Source organism: Alternaria novae-zelandiae, assembly GCF_023758075.1.
Source record: "Alternaria novae-zelandiae strain BMP 2774 chromosome Unknown scaffold_35, whole genome shotgun sequence".
Lineage (NCBI taxonomy): Eukaryota > Fungi > Ascomycota > Dothideomycetes > Pleosporales > Pleosporaceae > Alternaria > Alternaria novae-zelandiae.
In genome coordinates this window covers 63,072-82,224 of record NW_026056995.1, presented here as the reverse complement: position 1 = coordinate 82,224, position 19,153 = coordinate 63,072, and the positions used below count along the sequence as shown (strand labels likewise).

The 19,153-nt window shown below is 52.4% G+C and overlaps 6 protein-coding genes across 6 annotated transcripts; 5 read left to right on the top strand and 1 right to left on the bottom strand.

Annotated features, from left to right (window-relative positions):
• Window positions 1–984: 984 nt before the first annotated feature.
• J4E88_010540 (uncharacterized protein) lies at window positions 985–4,638 on the top strand (the record flags this gene model as incomplete). Its single annotated transcript, XM_049404131.1, has 5 exons — window positions 985–2,497; window positions 2,544–2,791; window positions 2,841–3,629; window positions 3,677–4,162; window positions 4,231–4,638. The coding sequence occupies 5 exons, from the start codon at window positions 985–987 to the stop codon at window positions 4,636–4,638; spliced, it is 3,444 nt and encodes a 1,147-aa protein (XP_049250096.1).
• Window positions 4,639–5,258: 620 nt separating this feature from the next.
• On the bottom strand, window positions 5,259–7,240 carry J4E88_010539 (uncharacterized protein; the record flags this gene model as incomplete). Its single annotated transcript, XM_049404130.1, has 4 exons — window positions 5,259–6,703; window positions 6,840–6,852; window positions 6,911–7,022; window positions 7,185–7,240. 4 exons carry the CDS (start codon window positions 7,238–7,240, stop codon window positions 5,259–5,261), a joined length of 1,626 nt encoding a protein of 541 aa, XP_049250095.1.
• A 2,731-nt stretch (window positions 7,241–9,971) lies between these two features.
• J4E88_010538 (uncharacterized protein) lies at window positions 9,972–11,136 on the top strand (the record flags this gene model as incomplete). Its single annotated transcript, XM_049404129.1, has 5 exons — window positions 9,972–10,002; window positions 10,062–10,141; window positions 10,208–10,799; window positions 10,853–10,891; window positions 10,943–11,136. The coding sequence occupies 5 exons, from the start codon at window positions 9,972–9,974 to the stop codon at window positions 11,134–11,136; spliced, it is 936 nt and encodes a 311-aa protein (XP_049250094.1).
• Window positions 11,137–11,996: 860 nt separating this feature from the next.
• On the top strand, window positions 11,997–12,377 carry J4E88_010537 (uncharacterized protein; the record flags this gene model as incomplete). The annotated part of the gene is made up of 1 exon (XM_049404128.1): window positions 11,997–12,377. The coding sequence occupies one exon, from the start codon at window positions 11,997–11,999 to the stop codon at window positions 12,375–12,377; it is 381 nt and encodes a 126-aa protein (XP_049250093.1).
• Window positions 12,378–13,018: 641 nt separating this feature from the next.
• Window positions 13,019–13,754, top strand: J4E88_010536 (uncharacterized protein; the record flags this gene model as incomplete). The annotated part of the gene is made up of 2 exons (XM_049404127.1): window positions 13,019–13,042; window positions 13,149–13,754. The coding sequence occupies 2 exons, from the start codon at window positions 13,019–13,021 to the stop codon at window positions 13,752–13,754; spliced, it is 630 nt and encodes a 209-aa protein (XP_049250092.1).
• Window positions 13,755–14,090: 336 nt separating this feature from the next.
• J4E88_010535 (uncharacterized protein) lies at window positions 14,091–15,478 on the top strand (the record flags this gene model as incomplete). Its single annotated transcript, XM_049404126.1, has 3 exons — window positions 14,091–14,175; window positions 14,332–14,880; window positions 14,934–15,478. 3 exons carry the CDS (start codon window positions 14,091–14,093, stop codon window positions 15,476–15,478), a joined length of 1,179 nt encoding a protein of 392 aa, XP_049250091.1.
• Window positions 15,479–19,153: the final 3,675 nt, after the last annotated feature.

The following is a 19,153-nucleotide window of genomic DNA, read 5'->3' as shown; positions in this document are numbered from 1 at the left end:
CCTCTTTACTTAATGTCGCACTTACTCTTATCGTCTTGTAATCTTCTTAATTGGGACTTGTACATTAGATATGTACAAATCTTTCTTTGTCTTGTGTGTAGATCTTTTTCCTGTTGTGGTCCGAAGATGGGTGCCTGGCTGGGCTGACTGGTTGGTTGGCTGGTTGGGCTGTCTATAAGCAAGCGATACTGATATTATCTCTCTGTGTGTTTTGAGGTGGTGGTGTAGATGGTGATGTGGATGGTGATGTGGGGTTTTTTGACGTCTAATATCTAGGTTGGCCGCAACTACCTTCTCTGAGGCTCCTTCCGGATTCGTCTTTGCGACTTCCTTTCCCAGCCCTCTTCAACTATGGATCTCTCAACCTCACTACTTTTCCTTCTCTGACATACGCCTTTAGCATTTACACGTTACGATCACAGCTCACTCGAGTTCCTTCGCGATCACCGGCGCTTGCTGCACTCAACGGAATGTGTGCGCGTTGGAGCACACTACACAAGCAAGCCTTCATGCATTGCTTGCATCGAGGTGAGTCAAGTTCTCGACAAGCCGAACGTTCGTCATTGAGCAAGAACTAATTGTGAGATTGAGATACCCGGCAATGAGCTTGTGCATCGGAACTGTCTTACCGTGACCATTCTGAAGTCGCTTTACTAACGTCTAACATTGAATTAGTAGGTTTGCGACACGATGAGACTTTGTAGATTGGTTAGGGGCGCTCTTTGTTGTTCGAAAACTGCCACCCAAACATGATTGTGGTGGCTTGTCTCACGACGGTAGCAAGCGATAAGACATACACAAAGATGGGTATATGAAGATGCTGGAGAACAGCATTAGAATCGGCACCAGCTGTCTGACTCTTGGAGACAAAACAGGATCAGTCTCTAGACTACGCAGCACACACACAAGCTTCCTCATCTTCCATCGAACCTTGGAAACTTACATTCTACTCTCGCATCAACAAGAACGACAAGTTATCTCAGCATGGCCGGCAAGAAGAAAGGCAAAGTCGCGGACCAAGCGCTCAGCAACAAAGAGATACAGAAGATCAAGAACAGCATGGCGGAGTTCGTCAAAGACCCGTCTTCGAAGACCAAGCACTGGGCCACATTAGCTGAACCCAAGAAACCAGCTGCTAATAAACTCTACGAGGAGTTGATCCGTAGCGTCGACTATCCCGGTGACCCTAATGATTCCACTAGAGCGGCGTCTGCTGGAGCGAGCGGACCAGCTGCTACGACCGGAGGTCCCAGTGCTTCTCTACCTGTATCTGGAACTAATGTAGCAGCCGCCCCCCATGGTCCTATCATATCTACTGGCGACGGAGGAAATGCTTCCGAGACCGAAGACTCTGACGAAGAGATTGCATCAGATAGAACCAATGCTCAAAGCCTCGTTATCAAAGTCAACACTGATCGACGAATGCCGGATGCGAGCGCAGCTGAAACACTGAACAGTGAAGGCGCAAACTGGGCTGTCGACGATTGGGACATGGTGGTCAAGTTCCAGGAGCTCACCGAAAGCGATAAGGAAACTCCATTTCCCATTCGATCAGATTTTCAACCGCGTGGACCAAACGTATTCACAAACCGCTTCCGTGTCGACATTAAGCCCAAAGTAGTCCTCCATGAGTTCGAGATCGTCGGTATGCCTTCCGGAGTATCGCGTAGAATGAAGAAGTTCTACGTCGATACAGCAATCGACAAGTCAACCATACTCCAGAACAACAAGGACTACTTCGCAACGGATTACAACAAAACCATCATTACTTGGAAGGACCTTCGGACAGAACTCAACGAAGGAACCAAGTGGAGTAAGAAACACAGCGGATGGCACCTTGTCGATATCAAAGATGGTGAATACCATATGCTGTCGCTCTACCTCAAGCACATACGCGTCGTGGATACCGGAACGCTAGAGCGATACGTCAAATCAGATACAGGCGATGATGGCTGGAACCCCCTTACTTGGAATCAACAAGCAGACGACAACAGCCCCAACAAAGACACTGTCATCAACGCTCTCAACATCGTCATCTCCAAGTGCTTTGAAGGTGGCGTTTTTCGGTTGGGCGCAAACAAGTTCTTCATCGAAGCTGGTAATGAGCCTTTGGTCGGTAGTCCTCTTTCCACTATCCGCGGTTACTTCTACTCCATACGCCCTGGCATGGGTCATATCCTTCTGAATGTCAACGCCTGTACGAGTGCTTTTTTGCAGCCTGTAACCCTCGATGTACTCATGAGCACAACAAACCAGAAGCTGTTTGGGAAAGACTACCCTAGTTTCCTTACTGGGCTCCGTGTTTACATCGACTACACCCGCGGCGATACTAAGAAAGCCCAGAATTCCGACATGAACAAGGATGAGTCGAGGATAAAGAAGATATGTGGATTGGGTAAGCCTTGCAACGAGCAAAAATTCAATCGCAAGATCAGAGATGCCGAGGGCCAAGTCGAGAGGGAGGAGGAGACAGATGTCGCAAAATATCTGGATGACAGTGAGTGCTTGCCTGCAGCTTCGTAAAGCTTTCTAACGGATTTTAGGATACGGTATGGACTTAGAATACCCAGAGTTGCCCGCGGTCAACCTAGGTAGTCGCCAAAGGGAGACCTGGTTTGCACCCGAGAAGTTGGTTGTCATGCCATACCAGATTTACTCGCGCACAGTACCAGGGAACCTGATGGGAGGCATGCATGCAGTTGCTTGTAGGATGCCGGAGATCAATCGTGGACTGATCGAAGGCGAAGGCATGAGTAAGCTGCAGATCAATGCTAGCCCGGTACCGCCTGAGGTGAGTTTATACTATCTTTTCGGAGTGTTCTACTAACCATTCGAACCAGCTTCAATCAATACCCATCACGGTCAGCTCGAAGATGTTCGTTGTACCATCGACCACACTGAAGAACCCGAAGATCAATTACGGCAGTAACCAAAGCTTCATCATGGACGCTTCTGCTCAGTGGGACCTTGCGGGCAAAGAGTTTCTTCACACGAGTTCCTCCGCGAAAAAGCCCGTCATCAGAAAGTATGTGATCATACACGAACAGTGGGTGCCCGTCGACAGGGTTACACAAATCAAGAACAACTTCGAGGAACAAATGAGCGGAAGAAATGTCGGCCAAGCTCAGAACCTGTGGACAGGCGCGATCGATCTCAGGAACAAGGCCCGCGTTCCAGACATTTTGCGACAAGAGCTTAATGAATCCAGAAAAATCCATGCTGATCTAGTCATTCTCATCCTTCAAAATCGAGATCAGGACGTCTACTCCTCCTTCAAGTACCTGGCCGACAGAATCTTCGGGTTTCATACGATGGTTTTCGTTGAGAAGAGCAACTTCAGGAAGGGCCATTGGAACGAGTCGGGTCTCGACCAGTATGTTGGGAACATTATGATGAAGGCCAACCTCAAGTTTGAGGGCATCAACCATACCGTGGAGTCCAGCAGTCCGAACTTCGGCAACATCACCAAAACTTTGAAGGACACCCTGGTCCTAGGTGCAGATGTCACCCATCCGAGTGGCGGAGCTTTACCAGGATGCCCTTCAATTGCTGCGGTCGTGGGCTCTGTTGAGAGTACAGGAGGCAAATTCCTCGGATCCATCAGGCTACAGGGAGAGGCAAATAAGGAAGTGAGTACCGAAGGACGACGTCGCTAGAATGTTGCTAACGAGGACAGATGATCGACCCTGAGAAGCTCGCAGATATGGTAGCCGAGAGAGTATCCGACTGGTACTACGAGAACCAGAACACCTACCCCAAGAACATTCTCTACTATCGCGATGGAGTCTCGGACTCTCAATTCAAGACCGTCAAGGATGAAGAGGTGCCCTGCATAGTCAAGGGCTTCAACGCCTTCGTCAAGCAGTTCAAGGACCAGGGTAAAGGCAAAGGCAAGGCAGTTGACCCTCCGAAGGTGAAGATCACTGCGTTAGTCGTCACCAAGCGGCACCATACACGCTTTTACCCGCAAGATGCCAAAGACAGACAAGACGACAACCACAACTGCAAGCCGGGAACACTTGTAGAGCGTGGTGTTACCTCACCCTACTTCGCCGACTTCTACTTGCAGTCACACAACGGCATCAAAGGTACCGCAAAACCAGCACACTACTGGCTGTTGCAGAACGACATGAAGATGAACAGCATGGACCTCCAGTATCTGGTAAGAGAGAGTGACCCTTTTGACTACACACCTTCGGAACAAAGACAGCGCTAACATGAACAACCCAGACCCACAACCTCTGCCACACCTACGTCCGCGCTACCATGGGAGTCTCCTACGCCGCACCAGCCTACTACGCAGACAGACTATGCGAACGAGCCCGCTGCTACATCCGCGAGTTCCTCGTCCCCTCCGAAGAGGATCGTAAAGACATCGATGATCGCCGCAAGCGAGAAGAGCGGGTCCGCGGTCTCCTGACTCCTAAGAAATACGACAAAGAAGTTGAGAAGAACAAGACGCGAGCGGAGCGGACGAAGGAGCGAGAGGAGCTGAACAAGAAGAAAGAGGCAGTGGAAGAGGCGCTCAAGAAATACGTCTTCGATAAGGCGGTAGCGTCGTTCCGTGACGATGTCAACGATCGGCACTACGATCAACAGAAGCGGAATCAGCTCTTGAAGACGATGTACTGGATGTGAGATCGTGGCTCACGGGGGATGCGCCGGGCTTGTCTCCGGAGCCTGGCTGCGCAAAGGTTTGTTACGGCACTTTCGTTCAATGTCTCTTTTCCTTCATCTTCCCCTCTTTGGTGGATTTCCCTTCTTTACTTTTGTCTGCTGATCGGTCGCGTTTCCTTAGATCGTTGTTATGTCTTTCCCATTTCACATGTACTGCTGCGTTCTGTTGCTACTATTGTAGTCGTCTGCTTTATTTCCTTCATGTCATAGACTGTGTTTTCCGCTCATAGATTTCCATACTCAATAGACTGTTCAACCCTCAAACCCGTTCAAACTCTAGTCAACGCTCACTGAAGCATCACTAAATCGAGACAAGAGCTGAAGAATGATATGACTTCTATTGAAACAAGTCGCTTAACCTTGCGGAAGCTTGACTAAAAAGTACTGAAGCGTTGACATGCAACACTAGATGACCCTTACACCAACACCTCTAGCCATATTGCAGGCCTTCCCTAATCTAAACCACACCAAATACAAACGCCGTAGCGCTAGAATGCAACGATGAAGATGAAGAGCCAGGAACCAAAATTGCGCCAACCCGTCGTCAGAATACGTTAAGAATGTATGCAGCGCTTGGAAGATCATTTCCACTGACCCTGGCTCAGCTTGAGCAGGCCCTCTACGCACCCAGCCTCTTCTGCTGAGTTTATACTCGAGCGACCACTCGCGTCGTCACCGTGCATGAACTGTCGCAGCTCATCGTCTTGCTCGGGGTCGACAACACCCTTGCCAGCTTTCCGCTTGTCCTTGGCCAGCATGGCACCGAGACTTGACGTCTGCGACATCAGATCTGTGTTCTCTCCCAGTATCTTGCGAGCTGCTCGTGAAGCAGGAGGCGTAGCGGCGACTTGGCGGTCTCTTCGTACAGACTTGGACGCGTTAGGCTCCCAGTTCTCCTTATCGCTCTCCGTTTGCGGGAACTCGTCCGACTCGGTGCTTTCACCGCCCTTCTTGTAGTCGGCATAGTCCTTGCTGGAGAAGCGGCCGCTGATGGTGGACGCGCGTTGCATGGAGCCGCGAGCCTTCTTGAGTGGACTGCTTTGTACTTTGTGTGAGCTGTGGCGTGCCATCAGCGGGCTGCTGTTTTGGCGGGCCTGGTTCTGTGCTAATATCCTTCGGTTCGCGCGTAGTATGCCAATCGCGTCAGCTGCACTGCCACTCTCCTCTTGTTCGGCACGCGTTGTCAGGCTGGTTGTTGATCGGCTCTCGGGATCACACCAGAACTCCCATGCACGCGAATCCCTGCTCCTTCCGATATTCGATGTTGTCCTTGGTACCTTGGGGCTGGGCTCGCCTCGCGCGGCGGCGGCTAGGCGGTCGTTCAAGCCAGCTGCACTGTAGCTTCGTCGCAGGCCAGCAGCGGCACGGGAGAAGGAAGATGGAGTCTTCTTCGACTTTGGCGGTGATGGCGTCTTGTCGAGGTCGGTGACGATACGCGCAGTGCCGTCCTCATTGGTCGCTATCCGCACGAAAGAGTGCTTGCGCTTCAGTGGCCGGGAAGGGGTCTTGGTTGCACGGTCAGGTGATACTGAAGGCTTCGGAGGGGCGTTCGGAAAGGTGATGACTTCGGGCGTGTAATCGTCGAGATAGCGGACGAACGACGCGCTGCGACGGTTGGAGATCCATGATGTGCGTTGTTGCGCGGCGCCCTGTGAAGATGGTGCAGCCTGCTGCGAGTTGCTTATTTCAGCGGAGGCATTTTCGGTATTTTGAGTTTCGGTAGATGGCTCTGCGACAACTTCATTCGCGTTTTCTGGTTCGTTGGCAGAAAAGGCAGTGTCGATGGTGCGTGGCTCTGGGATCGTTTCGTCGGAAGTGAGTTCTGGCGTTGCGGGCTGCTCGGGTGGGTCAGACCTCGGACACTCGTCCGCGTCTTTCGGCCCCGGCGCGTTATCGATATTGCGCGGAATGGCTACCGTCTCGTCCTCGGTGGGCGGGTCCGACATGGTGGAAGAAGAAGACATCAGCGATGCCGTGGAAGATGGTTCGAGAGGCCGTGAGCGACGGCGGTCGTTTTGGCGTTTATCTAAAGCAGAGCGTGATCAGGACGTGTTTCGAAAATCATGCGCACAACCAAGCCACGCGCAACACTTCGGAGCGATTCAATCGGGTCGATTGAAAAGCAAGCACCAGCGACGCGCACAACAGATGGATTGACTTACTTTGAAACCAAATCTAGGACGCGATGTTAGCAAGGCGCGCACACTCGTGACGTGGAGAAATTGGCGCTTACCTGAACTTCCTTCTCGCCAAGCGCGACTTTGCGGACGATCTCTAGTCGTGCAGCCTTGTCTGGCTTCGGGTTCTTGAGATATTCCGACTTCAACACGTCTTCGTCTTCCTTGCTGCAAGATGTCGTGGTCAGCGCTGATGGGGTGATGGAGAGTCGTGCCCGCGGGGTAGGCCGAAGTAGCTCCCGATGGTAGGTTGCGCACGAACCAACGCGTTGAACATGGGTCGACACGGTCGAGATGGAAAGGCAGAACTTGGATGGAATGGGAGCATACCTGGTGCGTCTTCTCTTCTGGCGAGCAAGAGCTTTGTTGTCGACATCCGGTGGCATGTGGTTTGCGACAGTTTCCTGCGAGTGCACGAGGAAGGCCAATTGACCACTAAAACTGGCGCGTCTGACGGTGGGAAGACGCGATGACGCAGGCGAGGAAAACGACGGCAAGGGCGATGAGGCGGACATGATGGGATGACAACAACGAATGTTGGTAATTGGACTTGGTGTGATCAGAGAAGAGCTACCATGGAAGAGTGTTATAGTAGAAAGAATAACGCGTTCAATATGGTGGCAGGAAAGTAGTGTGCGAGGCGCGTCTTCAGTCGCGTACGTATCAGATTGGTCCGAGCCGAGCGCTTGCCTATGTCGTGCATACCACTTGACTGAACTTGCCGCCCGTGCACACGACCACTCCAGCCTCATATCCTGTATTATCCATGCGGCAGACGGTCACGCATGCACGAGCATGATGAGGCTGAGAAATTGTCACATTCTATCACGCCCAATCTAAGCATCGCTGACGAAAACGCGTGCATCCCATCACTTCGATAGCCTTTCGTGGTTCATCTCGGCGTCTTGCAAGGAACTACGCGAACGCGGGACGACAATTATCTGTTTTGCTTTTCCAAGGTTCTCAGCCCTATTTCGGAACACGTCCAAGAACGCGCGTGAGCAGAGCCCATTGCACAGCAGATTCGTCCAACAGCATTGGCCCTCTGTATATTACCGCCCCTCTCTCGACATCATCTGCTTCCACGCGGGATCAAGACGCGTAGGAGTCGCGACGAAAACCATGCTTCTGTTTCCACACGCGTAGCACTGACAAAGCTAGTACTCAAAAAGGATAGTGGTGAAACACGTCCGCACGTGACGCGCTAACCCTTCCAATCACCCCGCCACATCCGCGAAACACGAGTCAAACAATGCACGGTTCTGCTCATCACAACGTTCTGACACAAACTCTCTACCATCGGTATCCTCCGATGACCTACCCTGCCTGTACGCATCATTGCGACTGCAATCTAGGCAGCGACACGCTACTCAACGACTATCCAGTCCGGCCTGCAGTCTAACTCTCTTGGCGGTAACTCTCACCGTCAGATGGGCTTGCACGATGCTCAACCACCATTCCATCTCTGTTCCCGCAGATGCGCATACTCACTTGTCCTCCTTAGCATCTGACCTTTTGCATGCACTATGGTCTAGTCGCGGTCTCATTGTTCCATCCCTTCCTACCCCACATCCACCGGTGAAGACAACCATACAAGGCAGAAGGTTTTGGAGCAAGAGTCGGAGGGTTCCGTGGCCTGGTTATACAGATCTTTCGCGTCAAGACTGATCGGTGTCTTTCTGCCTTGTACAGTACACTCTGACGATGTCTGTTCAGGAGCTAAGGAGAGTTGCACTGCTCGGACCGAAGCCGACAGAAGATATTCGTAAGACAGCTTACTATCCCGCAACCACGTGCTGCATGCGGCACTTCTGGAGTTTCAACACTCGCGTATTGGCCGTCGAGATCACAACCGAGTGCCTGTGGCTTTTTAGCGTTCGTGCAATCCTTGAGCCTCACCGGTTTTGGCCCCATTTTCCTATCTCGTCATCACCAGTTACCTCCTAACCAGCCATTACGATGGATGATTGGCGGATGGAACCCTTGCCCAAATCACAGCTACCAACGGTGTGCTGTTCTGACAGCCCTACGAAACAAGAAAACCCGCCCGCTAGGTTCCTGTTCGCGTAGGCGAGCTACTGCATCGAGCCTCGGATGAGGGTTTCACACCCGAGAATCTACACTTCGGTCAGAGATACGGTCGCATCGTGGTATAGGGCTAGCCCTATGGGTCCACTTTCGTACGCAGACTCCGCTTCCGCCGCGAAGATTCTGGAGTCTGAGATCCTCTCGCACGATATAACCGCCACTCTACCAGTGGAACGCGGACCGTGACTGAACGTTCAGCTAGCACTTCAATTGGTTGGAGCTCACTGGCTAGTGCTATTGTCGCAGGACATGACTATGCACGGTCTCGATGCTCGTTCAGCTTTGATTCGCCAGGGCCAGGTGTTTCTTCCGTTGATTTCATCTCTAGTCCTCTGGTCGGATGCAGGGCTTAGGCCTCTATTCCTCTCTTCCCGGTCTCTGTCCGCCGTCCGCAACAAGTGTGCTATCCCTTCCACTGTATCACATGTTGAGCCAAGAGTCACGGGAGCTGTCGTGGACAACACTCCAGCGAATCGGCCCCTGATTGTTGACTAGGGAACATTTGACCCAGCGGGAAAGGCGTCGAAAGCAGGCAACTGTACCCAAGAGGCGAAGAGGTCCGCCGTTAGCCCTTCATCATATCTTGTCACGCCAACCTCCGAACACCCATGCACGTTGCAGAAGACGGTGGCAGTCGTTCTACCTCCGTCCTAGCACTAGACCGGGCTTTATGAATTCCTTGATGTAACAGGCTTTGTTTGTGTTTCTTTACGCTACAAGTCAATCTCATTGGCAGCGTCACTTCCACATAACTCTGTACTGTAAGCGATGTTCCCATATGTGCAGCTTTCCCCTGTTGCTGCAATATTTCAGGCCGACCACGATAACCTGTGCGTTACATTCACCCTTTTCACCGATACAGTGCCACCCTTGTGAGTCACGGGCCTTCATAGCGATGTGATGGTGTTGACGGAGGCAGTCTTAAAGCCCAACTCACGTCCGGCTTTGTGCTACACAAGACACAGGATTGAACTTATAAGTTCATACGCCCCAGCATCCTCTTTTAACTTAACAAGCTCAAGCAAAGCAATGTCTGGCAACATGCGCGTCGCAATAGCAGGTAAGGCAGCCATCAAGGGCCAAGCAAACTACGCTCGGGCAACCTTCTTACACTGTTAGGCACTTCTGGTCTAGCGCTTCTAATAGCACAAGAGATCAACAACTCGACGAGCCACCAGCTGATCATTCTTTCGCGAACCGTAAGTACCCCTTGGGAGAACATCGTTCATCTACCGAGTACCAAGTGATGAACTAACGATCACCAGCATCAAACGAGCCTGATCGCTTCTGGTTACAACTGTCAAGTCGTTGACTACAACAGCCCCACATCTCTGCAGCATGCATTGATGGGTGTCGATACTGTCATCTCGACTGTACTGGGCAATCCCCAACTCCGTCTAATAGAAGCTGCCGTACAGTGCCGGGTTCGTCGCTTTGCACCTGCAGAATTTGAAGGTCTGCCAATTCAGCGAGGCCAAAACGCGCTGCTCGATCGTGGTCGCAACTCTGCGTTGGCCTTACTGCACCACTACCGTGCCAATATACAGTATACGGTCTTTGTTTGTGGCATACTTTATGAGCGCTTCTCGGTGAACGGGATGATGTCTCATCGTCTTGGGACTCATAGCGGCTATGGCAACGAGGGAGACTTCATCGCCGACCCACGGCAGATGACTTCGATGGCACCGATTTACGACGCAAACCAAAACCTCTCCTGTATCTGCCTGACATCCGCATACGACGTGGCACAGTTCGTCGTTCGTGCCCTCGACATGCCAACTTGGCCTTCCGAGATGAGCATGTGTGGTGAGCGTATGACTGTCCACGCCTTGGTCGAGGCTATCAGGGCGTGCCGAAGTAAGTATCATCATCGTTTGTCTGATGAATGAGCTTTGCTAACATGTCCTTAGACCGACCATGGGCTAGCATTGATTACCAAGCCCCCGCCAGTATGCAGGTATCCTCTACACCATCCATGCAGTGGCTGACCGACTACGCAGATCTCGAGTACCAAATGACGATGGCTCAACTAGGAGGAGACACAGCCGGACAGAGGCGGCTCGCACCGCTCCTCGCGACAGCGGAGGGGCGCTATGATTTTGCGGTACCCGCCTACCTTAACTCAGTCTACCCAGACGTGCAGGTCACTCGTTTCCAAGACTGGTTCCTGCGCAACTGGGCCTCGATACCGTGAACCAATATCATTGTGGAGTATCATCCGGTACTATGACGATACTTCTGGGACCGAAGAATATCCGCACGGGACTGGTCATACTTGGATCGTGCACAAGGGTTCGGTTCCTAGGATTTTGACAACATTTCATGGGGCTCCATGCTCCGTCTTCTCCACTTACATACTGATTCGATCTCGTTCTCAGACTGCTTCTATGTACTAATATCGAGTTGGCGGTTGAACTAAGGTCTGTGGGTCGCAATAAAGCTCCGAGGCGTTGACGATGGGATGCTCTTGCAGCTTACAATGCAATTATATTCGTAATGTTATCAAGTCTGCAATCCCCAAGTCGTTGCAATTTTACAAAGGTTTGGCAGCTGTGAAGTTTTGATCAAGGTTGTGTCGCTTACGCCTGAGACACTACCTGGAACGCCTCCACTGCCAACACCGCACGCGACACGTAGCGGCTCGCTCGTTGCGAAGCACAATTAACGCTAACTATTTCTGCAGAAGCATACCCGATCTGCGATGATGTGAGGAAGGGTCTTGTCAGAGTTTGATGGCAATCTTCGATGGGGAATTACATCAGGTCGACGTCACCGGTGGGGCAACCGCTCCCCACTGCCATAATAAAACCACGACGCGCCTGGACACTCTTTTCTTTTCAGTATCACAACCACAACTTCAATTACATCTTCACGACCAAATTCACATTCTCGAAAACTTTATCTTTCATCCTATACCCACAACGTAAGTTTCATTCCAAGAGGTGGTGTGGTGGACGGGTTAAGTTTGCCGTTCCTGGCGCGACGTTCCCATGCCATCCACAAGCACGCGTCTGTTCATGTTGCTAACATATCCTCAGCACAAATACATTCAAAATGGTTTCTTCTCAGCAAGGCTACGCTCCCACCACCGTGGACATGAAGGGTAACCCCCAAGCTGTCAACGAGGTTCAGTCCAACCTTCCTCTCCCCGAGCAGCCCCCTGTCGCCTCCGACTTCAACTCTGCCGATGCCAGCACCGTAAACGTTGGCTCCGGTCGCCAAGAAGCCTCTTTCGCCTCCGGTGGTGGTGCCATCCGCGAACCCGCTGTCGGCGCTGGCGGCGTTTCCGGACGTGAGGCCAAGGATGGCCTTGGTGGCATCCCCAACGACGCTGTCTCGCGCGAGGCTAAGGACAAGGCTGGTCTTGCCGACACCACCAACAAGGACTACGGATACCCACAGAAGAACGACCCCAGCTCGGGCGCCAAGCAGTAGAGTACTGCAGGAGGAAGAATAATGAGATACCCGAAGCATCATGGGATTGTATGATTATGGCTACTATCACTGCGCTTAGTAGCAGACTGCAAGAGCAGTCTTACGATGATCAATGAATGAAATGAATGAACAAGCAAATATGTCATCTCCCTGTCGAATTGTGATGTCGTGATGAAGACGATGATGTATGAATGAATCCCATTGCCCCATGCTAGACTTCGTGCCAACGCCTCACGCGTTTCGGACTAAACTGCGCATGCGACAGCCGCACCAACAGCACCTGCCCGGATGGCCCGTTCCTGACGCCATGTCAGCCGCAGTATGCACGTATGCCCGACTCTAGCATATGTATGGGTGGGCCCATTGCCGCTTTCCGAGCTACCACTGCTACGGCCGTTCGACTAAAGGCGGGGTTGTTTTGAGCACCTAGGTAAGGCTGAAGTAAGGTGGGATGTCTCAATGTGACGACGTCATGACGCAAGTACATCGGGGCTTGAAGTCTGACGGTATACATAGGTCAAGTTTGCACTTGACTTTAGGTACTCATACCACTTGAACTACCACAACTTTTCAAATCCAATCAATCGATTTACTCCAAATCTCGAAAATCACAACACAAAAGAACTATACCTAACAACAACATGTCGGCTTCACACGGACAGAAGGTATGTTTTCCGTCTGGAGCTCTCATACTTCATTCTTTATCGCTGAATCATGACCTCATTCGTCATGACGGAATCGCAGAAACACTCACTAACTTACTACTCATAGGTAACCACGGACCCCGCGTCTAAGATCCCCGTCCACGAGGGTGTCGGCACCGTCACATCAGACTCTCTAGCAGGCGAGTCCCTGAAGGGCAACGGTTCATTCGGCGAGGGCAACCCCAAGGCGGCAGCAAGCAAGCAGCCATCAGCATCAACCACCACAAACACCCACGACACATCAAACGCCACCAAGCTCGATGCCGCCGTCAACGCCGAGGCACGCGACGCGCAAGAAGGATGGAACGAGGAGAAGATCATGAACTCAGGCAAGGGTCTGGGTAAGGAGGCCGGTGTCGGTCCTACATACGCAGTTGCTGGTGGCGGTGCTTCATCAGGAGGCGCTGCCAGCGCTGGCACAGCACCTACCGGTGTTGCTGCTGGAAAGAACATTGACCCCAGCGTTCTCCAGCCCAAGGGTGCCAACTTGACAGAAGACCCTAACATGAGCGGTAACACCAAGTTTGGAGAGATCGGTACAAAGGATGACCCTTCTAGGCAAGCGGAGCTTAAGTTGGCGAAGCAGGCTGCGGCGAGTGCTGCGGTTGAGAACAGGGACCTGGCTCAAGGCGGCGACTCCAAGTTCAGCAACCTGGGTGATACCAACGCTTAAGTGTTGATGATGCATGGCGATATAATTATACCGTAGAGTAACGAGCCTAATGAATGAAACAAATAATGACCTGCAAGCTGTTATCGATGTTCTTATCATGAAAGCGACAAACTCGAGGGGTGAAAGCAGCACGTGGCGGGGCCATCCGAATCGGGCCTCTTCCGCGGGCACGGACGCGGGCCGTTGCAGCAGTTCAAGGTGGCCTTTCGCGACGCGGCATGAACCTCAACTATCAATGTCGCTCATTATCCCACCCACGCTTCTTTCTTTCACCTAACCGTTGACCGAATCGAAATTGGGTCTGCAGCACCCCGATTGTTCGTTTGACTGCCCACCATGAACGGCTACGGGGATAACGGGCACGACGAGGATCCATTTGGTCCAGCCAAGGGCGGCATTGTGTCCAGTTTCGATGCTTTTCGTAAGTGTTGTCTTTGCGCGGGTGTCGAGATGGAGGGAGGAGTAGTAGGCAGTTTCAAGGTCTCGACTGGTCAATACATGTCGTGATGCGACTTCCCAGCCACATGCGACACCGCGATCGATCCAAGATGAACCCAATGCTAACGGATATCCACAGCTAAAACTAAGAAGACGTATCTCGTACAAGGCCGCAACTCCTCCGCGTGGACAGTGACGCTCATCATAACATGCATCTATCTCGCCTGGTCCGAGATCGCGCGCTGGTTCGCCGGCACAACCACACAATCGTTCGCCGTCGAGAAGGGCGTGGCCCACGGCATGCGGATAAACCTCGACCTGATAGTTGCTATGCGCTGCGCCGATCTTCACGTCAACATGCAAGATGCTGCCGGTGACCGCACCCTAGCTGGCGAACTTCTGCGCAAAGACCCAACATCATGGGCGCAATGGACCGGCAAGAACGCCGAGAGTGGGACACACGAACTGGGCAAAGATAAAAAAGCCGGATGGGACGATATCGAGGACGTACATGAGCAGTTGGGGAAGGCGCGGAAGAGCAAGTTCAGCAAGACACCGCGCGTGCGCGGACAGACTGACAGCTGCCGTATCTACGGCAGTATCATTGGAAACAAGGTACAGGGCGACTTCCACATCACGGCTAGGGGCCACGGATACATGGAGTTTGGAGAGCATCTGGACCATTCCAGTAAGTCCAAAGAATCAAGAACCACGAAGATAACATCTGCTAACATCCACCAGCATTCAACTTCTCGCACATCATCCGCGAAATGTCCTTCGGCCCATACTACCCATCCCTCGTGAACCCGCTCGACAACACCATCGCCGTAACACCCACACCCCAAGACAAATTCTACAAATTCCAATACTACGTCTCCATCGTCCCCACCATCTACACCGACGACGCATCCATGATCCCCTACCTCACATCCAGCACATCCGAAGAAGACACGCCCTTCTCAAACATGTTCCACACCACCCACGCAATCAAGACCAACCAATACGCCGTTACATCGCAGTCCCACAAGGTCGCTGAAACCTACGTACCGGGTATCTTCGTCAAGTTCGATATCGAGCCTATTCTGCTGGCAGTGGTGGAGGAGTGGGGTGGCTTCTGGAGGCTGATTGTTAGGCTGGTGAATGTTGTCAGTGGTGTTATGGTTGCGGGGAGTTGGGCGTGGCAGATGTTTGATTGGGCGAGTGAGGTTATGGGGAAGAGGAGGAGGAGGGGTGATGGTGTGGGTGTGTTGGGGACGCCGTCTGTGGAGAAGAAGAGTTGGGATTAGATGAGGGTTTGGGGGGTTGATAGAGGGCAGGATGCATCCAATGGCGTTTAGGTTATGGGGAATGGGTTTCATCTTGGGAATTTTGTGAGTAAAGTAACCTCCTTTCTACGAATTTATAAGTGCTGCATACCGTGGAGTATCTGTATTGGTAGTATGGCTCGTGGCGAATATTGGATCTTGAGATTGTGGGACTGCGCGATTGCGCTATGGTACGTGTTGCTTTTCGTGCCTTACAATCCGCCCCCCTTGCGTAGCTGACACTTCTGCATAGAACCCTGGAAGCAGCGCGTACTTCAACCCGTGCGGTCAGCTCCATCAAATGAGAAGTATCGCCAGTTCAGGAAGTAGCGCGCACTTCGACAAACGCTCCAGCCGACCTCTCTCCCACCTTCTCCCTCTTTCATTCGTGGCTTGGCGGTTTGTGCTACAAGGCGCTAGGCTGTATCTCACTTGCTCTTGCACCACCTTCGTCGATCTTTGATTGTTTACCTCCCCACAAAATATTGACAAACGACCACATCACTATCTACTCTTTACCCTCTTTGGCAGAGAGTTCTACCACTAAATACTGACGAGCGAACGAACGCACCAAAAACTATCGTTATCACGGTTCAACTCGACTTGACTGCACCGCGACTATGGCGTCGCCAACTCCACCGCAAGATCAGGGTGATTCGCGAGATGAAACCGAGGAGGAGCGAAACGATCGGATAAGGGAGGACCTTCGGGCTAGAATGGTAAGTTCTGACTGTACGAAGTGCATGTGAGACATATACTGACTTCGTACCTCTACATCTGCAGCCTGCTATGGCTGGTCTTGACCGTCGTGGGGAATTGTCGCTTTCGGAAGCAGATGCCGGCGAGATACAGCAACGATCACAACAAGATACTAGGCTTCGGAATAGCTCGCGCCTGATCCGTGCAAGGGACGCTTACGAGGCTCGCCGTGCTCTCGGTAGTCAGACTGCGCGCGTCGCTCCCAGTAATCCGACCGTCACTGAAGCAGAGGGTCAAGGAGCCGCCACTACACCGCGCCCAGATTCACCTCGACCTGCCCCACGATACAGGCCGGTAGGTCAAACCGAGGACGCCAATGAGCTACACGTTCCTCAGAATCGACCTGCCACAGAGCGAACTAGATGGTCAGACCCAACCTTGGAATCGCGTCTAGCGTCAGTCGGTCGTATTCAGAACATATTGAACCCTGAGCCAGCTGAGACTCCCCGGCCTAAAAGCCATATGCCCACTCTGCGGTCTCAACCAGAGTTCTACATGACCGGAGTCATAGCCGTCGACACTACCGCAGAGCCTCTCCCCGACAACGCGGAATGTACGATTTGTCTTGAACCTCTCTCAGACGACGTGGTCAAGTTCCACGCTTGCGGCCACATGTTTCATACCGTCTGTGTACAGAGCTGGTTCGATCAGAGCGCTCCGCGTACGGGTGGGAAGCGAGGTACTTGCCCGAACTGTCGACATGAGTTGTACGAGCCAGATCCGCAATTTCGACGTTCACATGCGCAGCGAACTCCTCGTGCAGAGCCGGCGCATCCACATATGCCTGCGCCACTACGTCTTACTACAGGGGACGTAGTGGATGTGATGCATCCGGCGCTACCTCGCACTGGAGTGACTCCACCGACGGATGCTCCCCGACTTCCTGTTAGTTCCGAACGTGAATCCCGTCTCGCGCAGTTCGTGGCTGATCACCGAGAACGTGTGAGGGCGCATGACCAGCAAGAGCAGCAGGCTGGCAATGCTCCAGCCCCAGCTCTAGATCGAAGGTTTGTAAGCGTCACTCGAGTACCTCATGTCGCTCCCGGATCTCACTTACCTGGATACGCGCCTCATCGCATTGAGTCATCGGAGAGCCCCCGAGGCGGTACGATGGAACGAGATTACCCTAACTTTCCTAACGCGGCATATGGTAGTCGGCAGCCAATTAGTCAGAACCAAATGCTTGAATATCAGCAGATGTTAAATCAACAGCGACAGAATGCATCCAACAACTCGCGATTCCAAACACTTGGTCGTTCAGCGGCCAGTATAGCAATGACTGATGCATTGCGCCGGCCTACTACATCCGCTAGAGAACCAGAAACTGGACATAGACCGTCAGATGTAGCGGAGCCGGACGAAGATTCTGATGCCGATGATATTCCCTTTCCAACATTCATCCCGGAACGACCTCCAACATCAACATTTCAATCTAACGGACTCTCGGATCAACCACGCGAGTCTCGAGCCGATCTAGCAGCACGTGCTATCGCGGAACGTCGCCCCCTGTCAGAAGTACCAGGCCTCAACACCGGATTTGCAGCTATCCCACCTCTTTCGCCACAAGAGGCTGCACGACTTGTCAGAATCCGCGAGTTACCAGGGTCAGGGCTTGATCTAGCTACGCGCACTACTGATCAACTCCGAGACGAGCAGGTCATGTTGTTGGATCGTCTCCGTGCGGTACAAACACAGATAGGCCGAAATCTAGAAGCATCTGGAGAGCGTGCAATGAACGCCGCTGAGCGAAGGGAACAGATACGAGCGATGGGCTGGAATAACCCACAAACTGCACATCTATACGGTGGGCCGGCGCCTGGGCCGCAGGATAACACTGCGCATCGGCCACCGCCAATCGCGATTCCTCGACTTGCCGACCCATCGGTTACTGACCTACGGTCATCTCGCGAGCCTCCTGATCCAAGAGCTATAGGCACAGGAAATACTGTATGGTCGACGGATAGTTCTATATGGTCGACGGACTATCCGCCACCGTCAGATATGCGGTATATACTCAACCGCTATCCGGCTTCGGATGGATCGTTAGGGTCATCAGATTATGTATATCCTTCCCCTCCAGGTTTCCACCGCGACGTCTCAAGAGTCCATAGCCCACTCTTTCCTTTCTCTCCAGACGGTCCCCGCACCGCCACGAACAGCAACATGGTTCACGGAGGAAACTTCAACGATGAACGATTTACGTTGCCTGAGTTGCCCGCTTTGATTCCGCGCTCTGATACCGTAGCCGCTGCTCAGCCTGCTTCTGAAGGTAACCAGAATGCAGCCGCGGAAGACACAAGGTCAGTACAACATCCACGTCGCGTATCTAGCACCGTCGTGAGACACATGCATGATGACTCACTACCCTTCAGGGCCGCATCAACAGATCCTACTGCGTTCAGGCAACATCCCCCGGGGCGTCCTAGGCCATCCTCTATTCTTCAGCGAGCACAAGAGGCCGCTGCATCAGATACACAGCGCTTTCGTTCTCGTGAAGCACGGTCTGAATCGCCCCAAGAAGATGACAATAGCACCGATGTCCCCGAGGCATCAAGCTAGACTTTTTACGTTGAGATATCAGGCATGATAGAAAGAGGAGAATGATGAGCGCGGTTTGGGCGATTTGGGTACGATTGAAGCTTGAGCGCGTTCGAAGAGACAATGCATAAGACCCCTTGAGCTTTGGAGTGGGGTGAAAAGAGAACGTTCATGATGCAGCTAGTGTTAATGATGGGTCGTCGGCTATCAATGTTGGGCTTACCTCAACGGGGCCATCAACGGTTTGATATAGACATCGAACAAATACAATAGAAATCATTGATCAAATGTCTTGTTTGTCAGCCCCGGTTCCCCATTAACGTCGGGAGTGAAGGCCTGAGGACGCGAAAGCCCAGATCA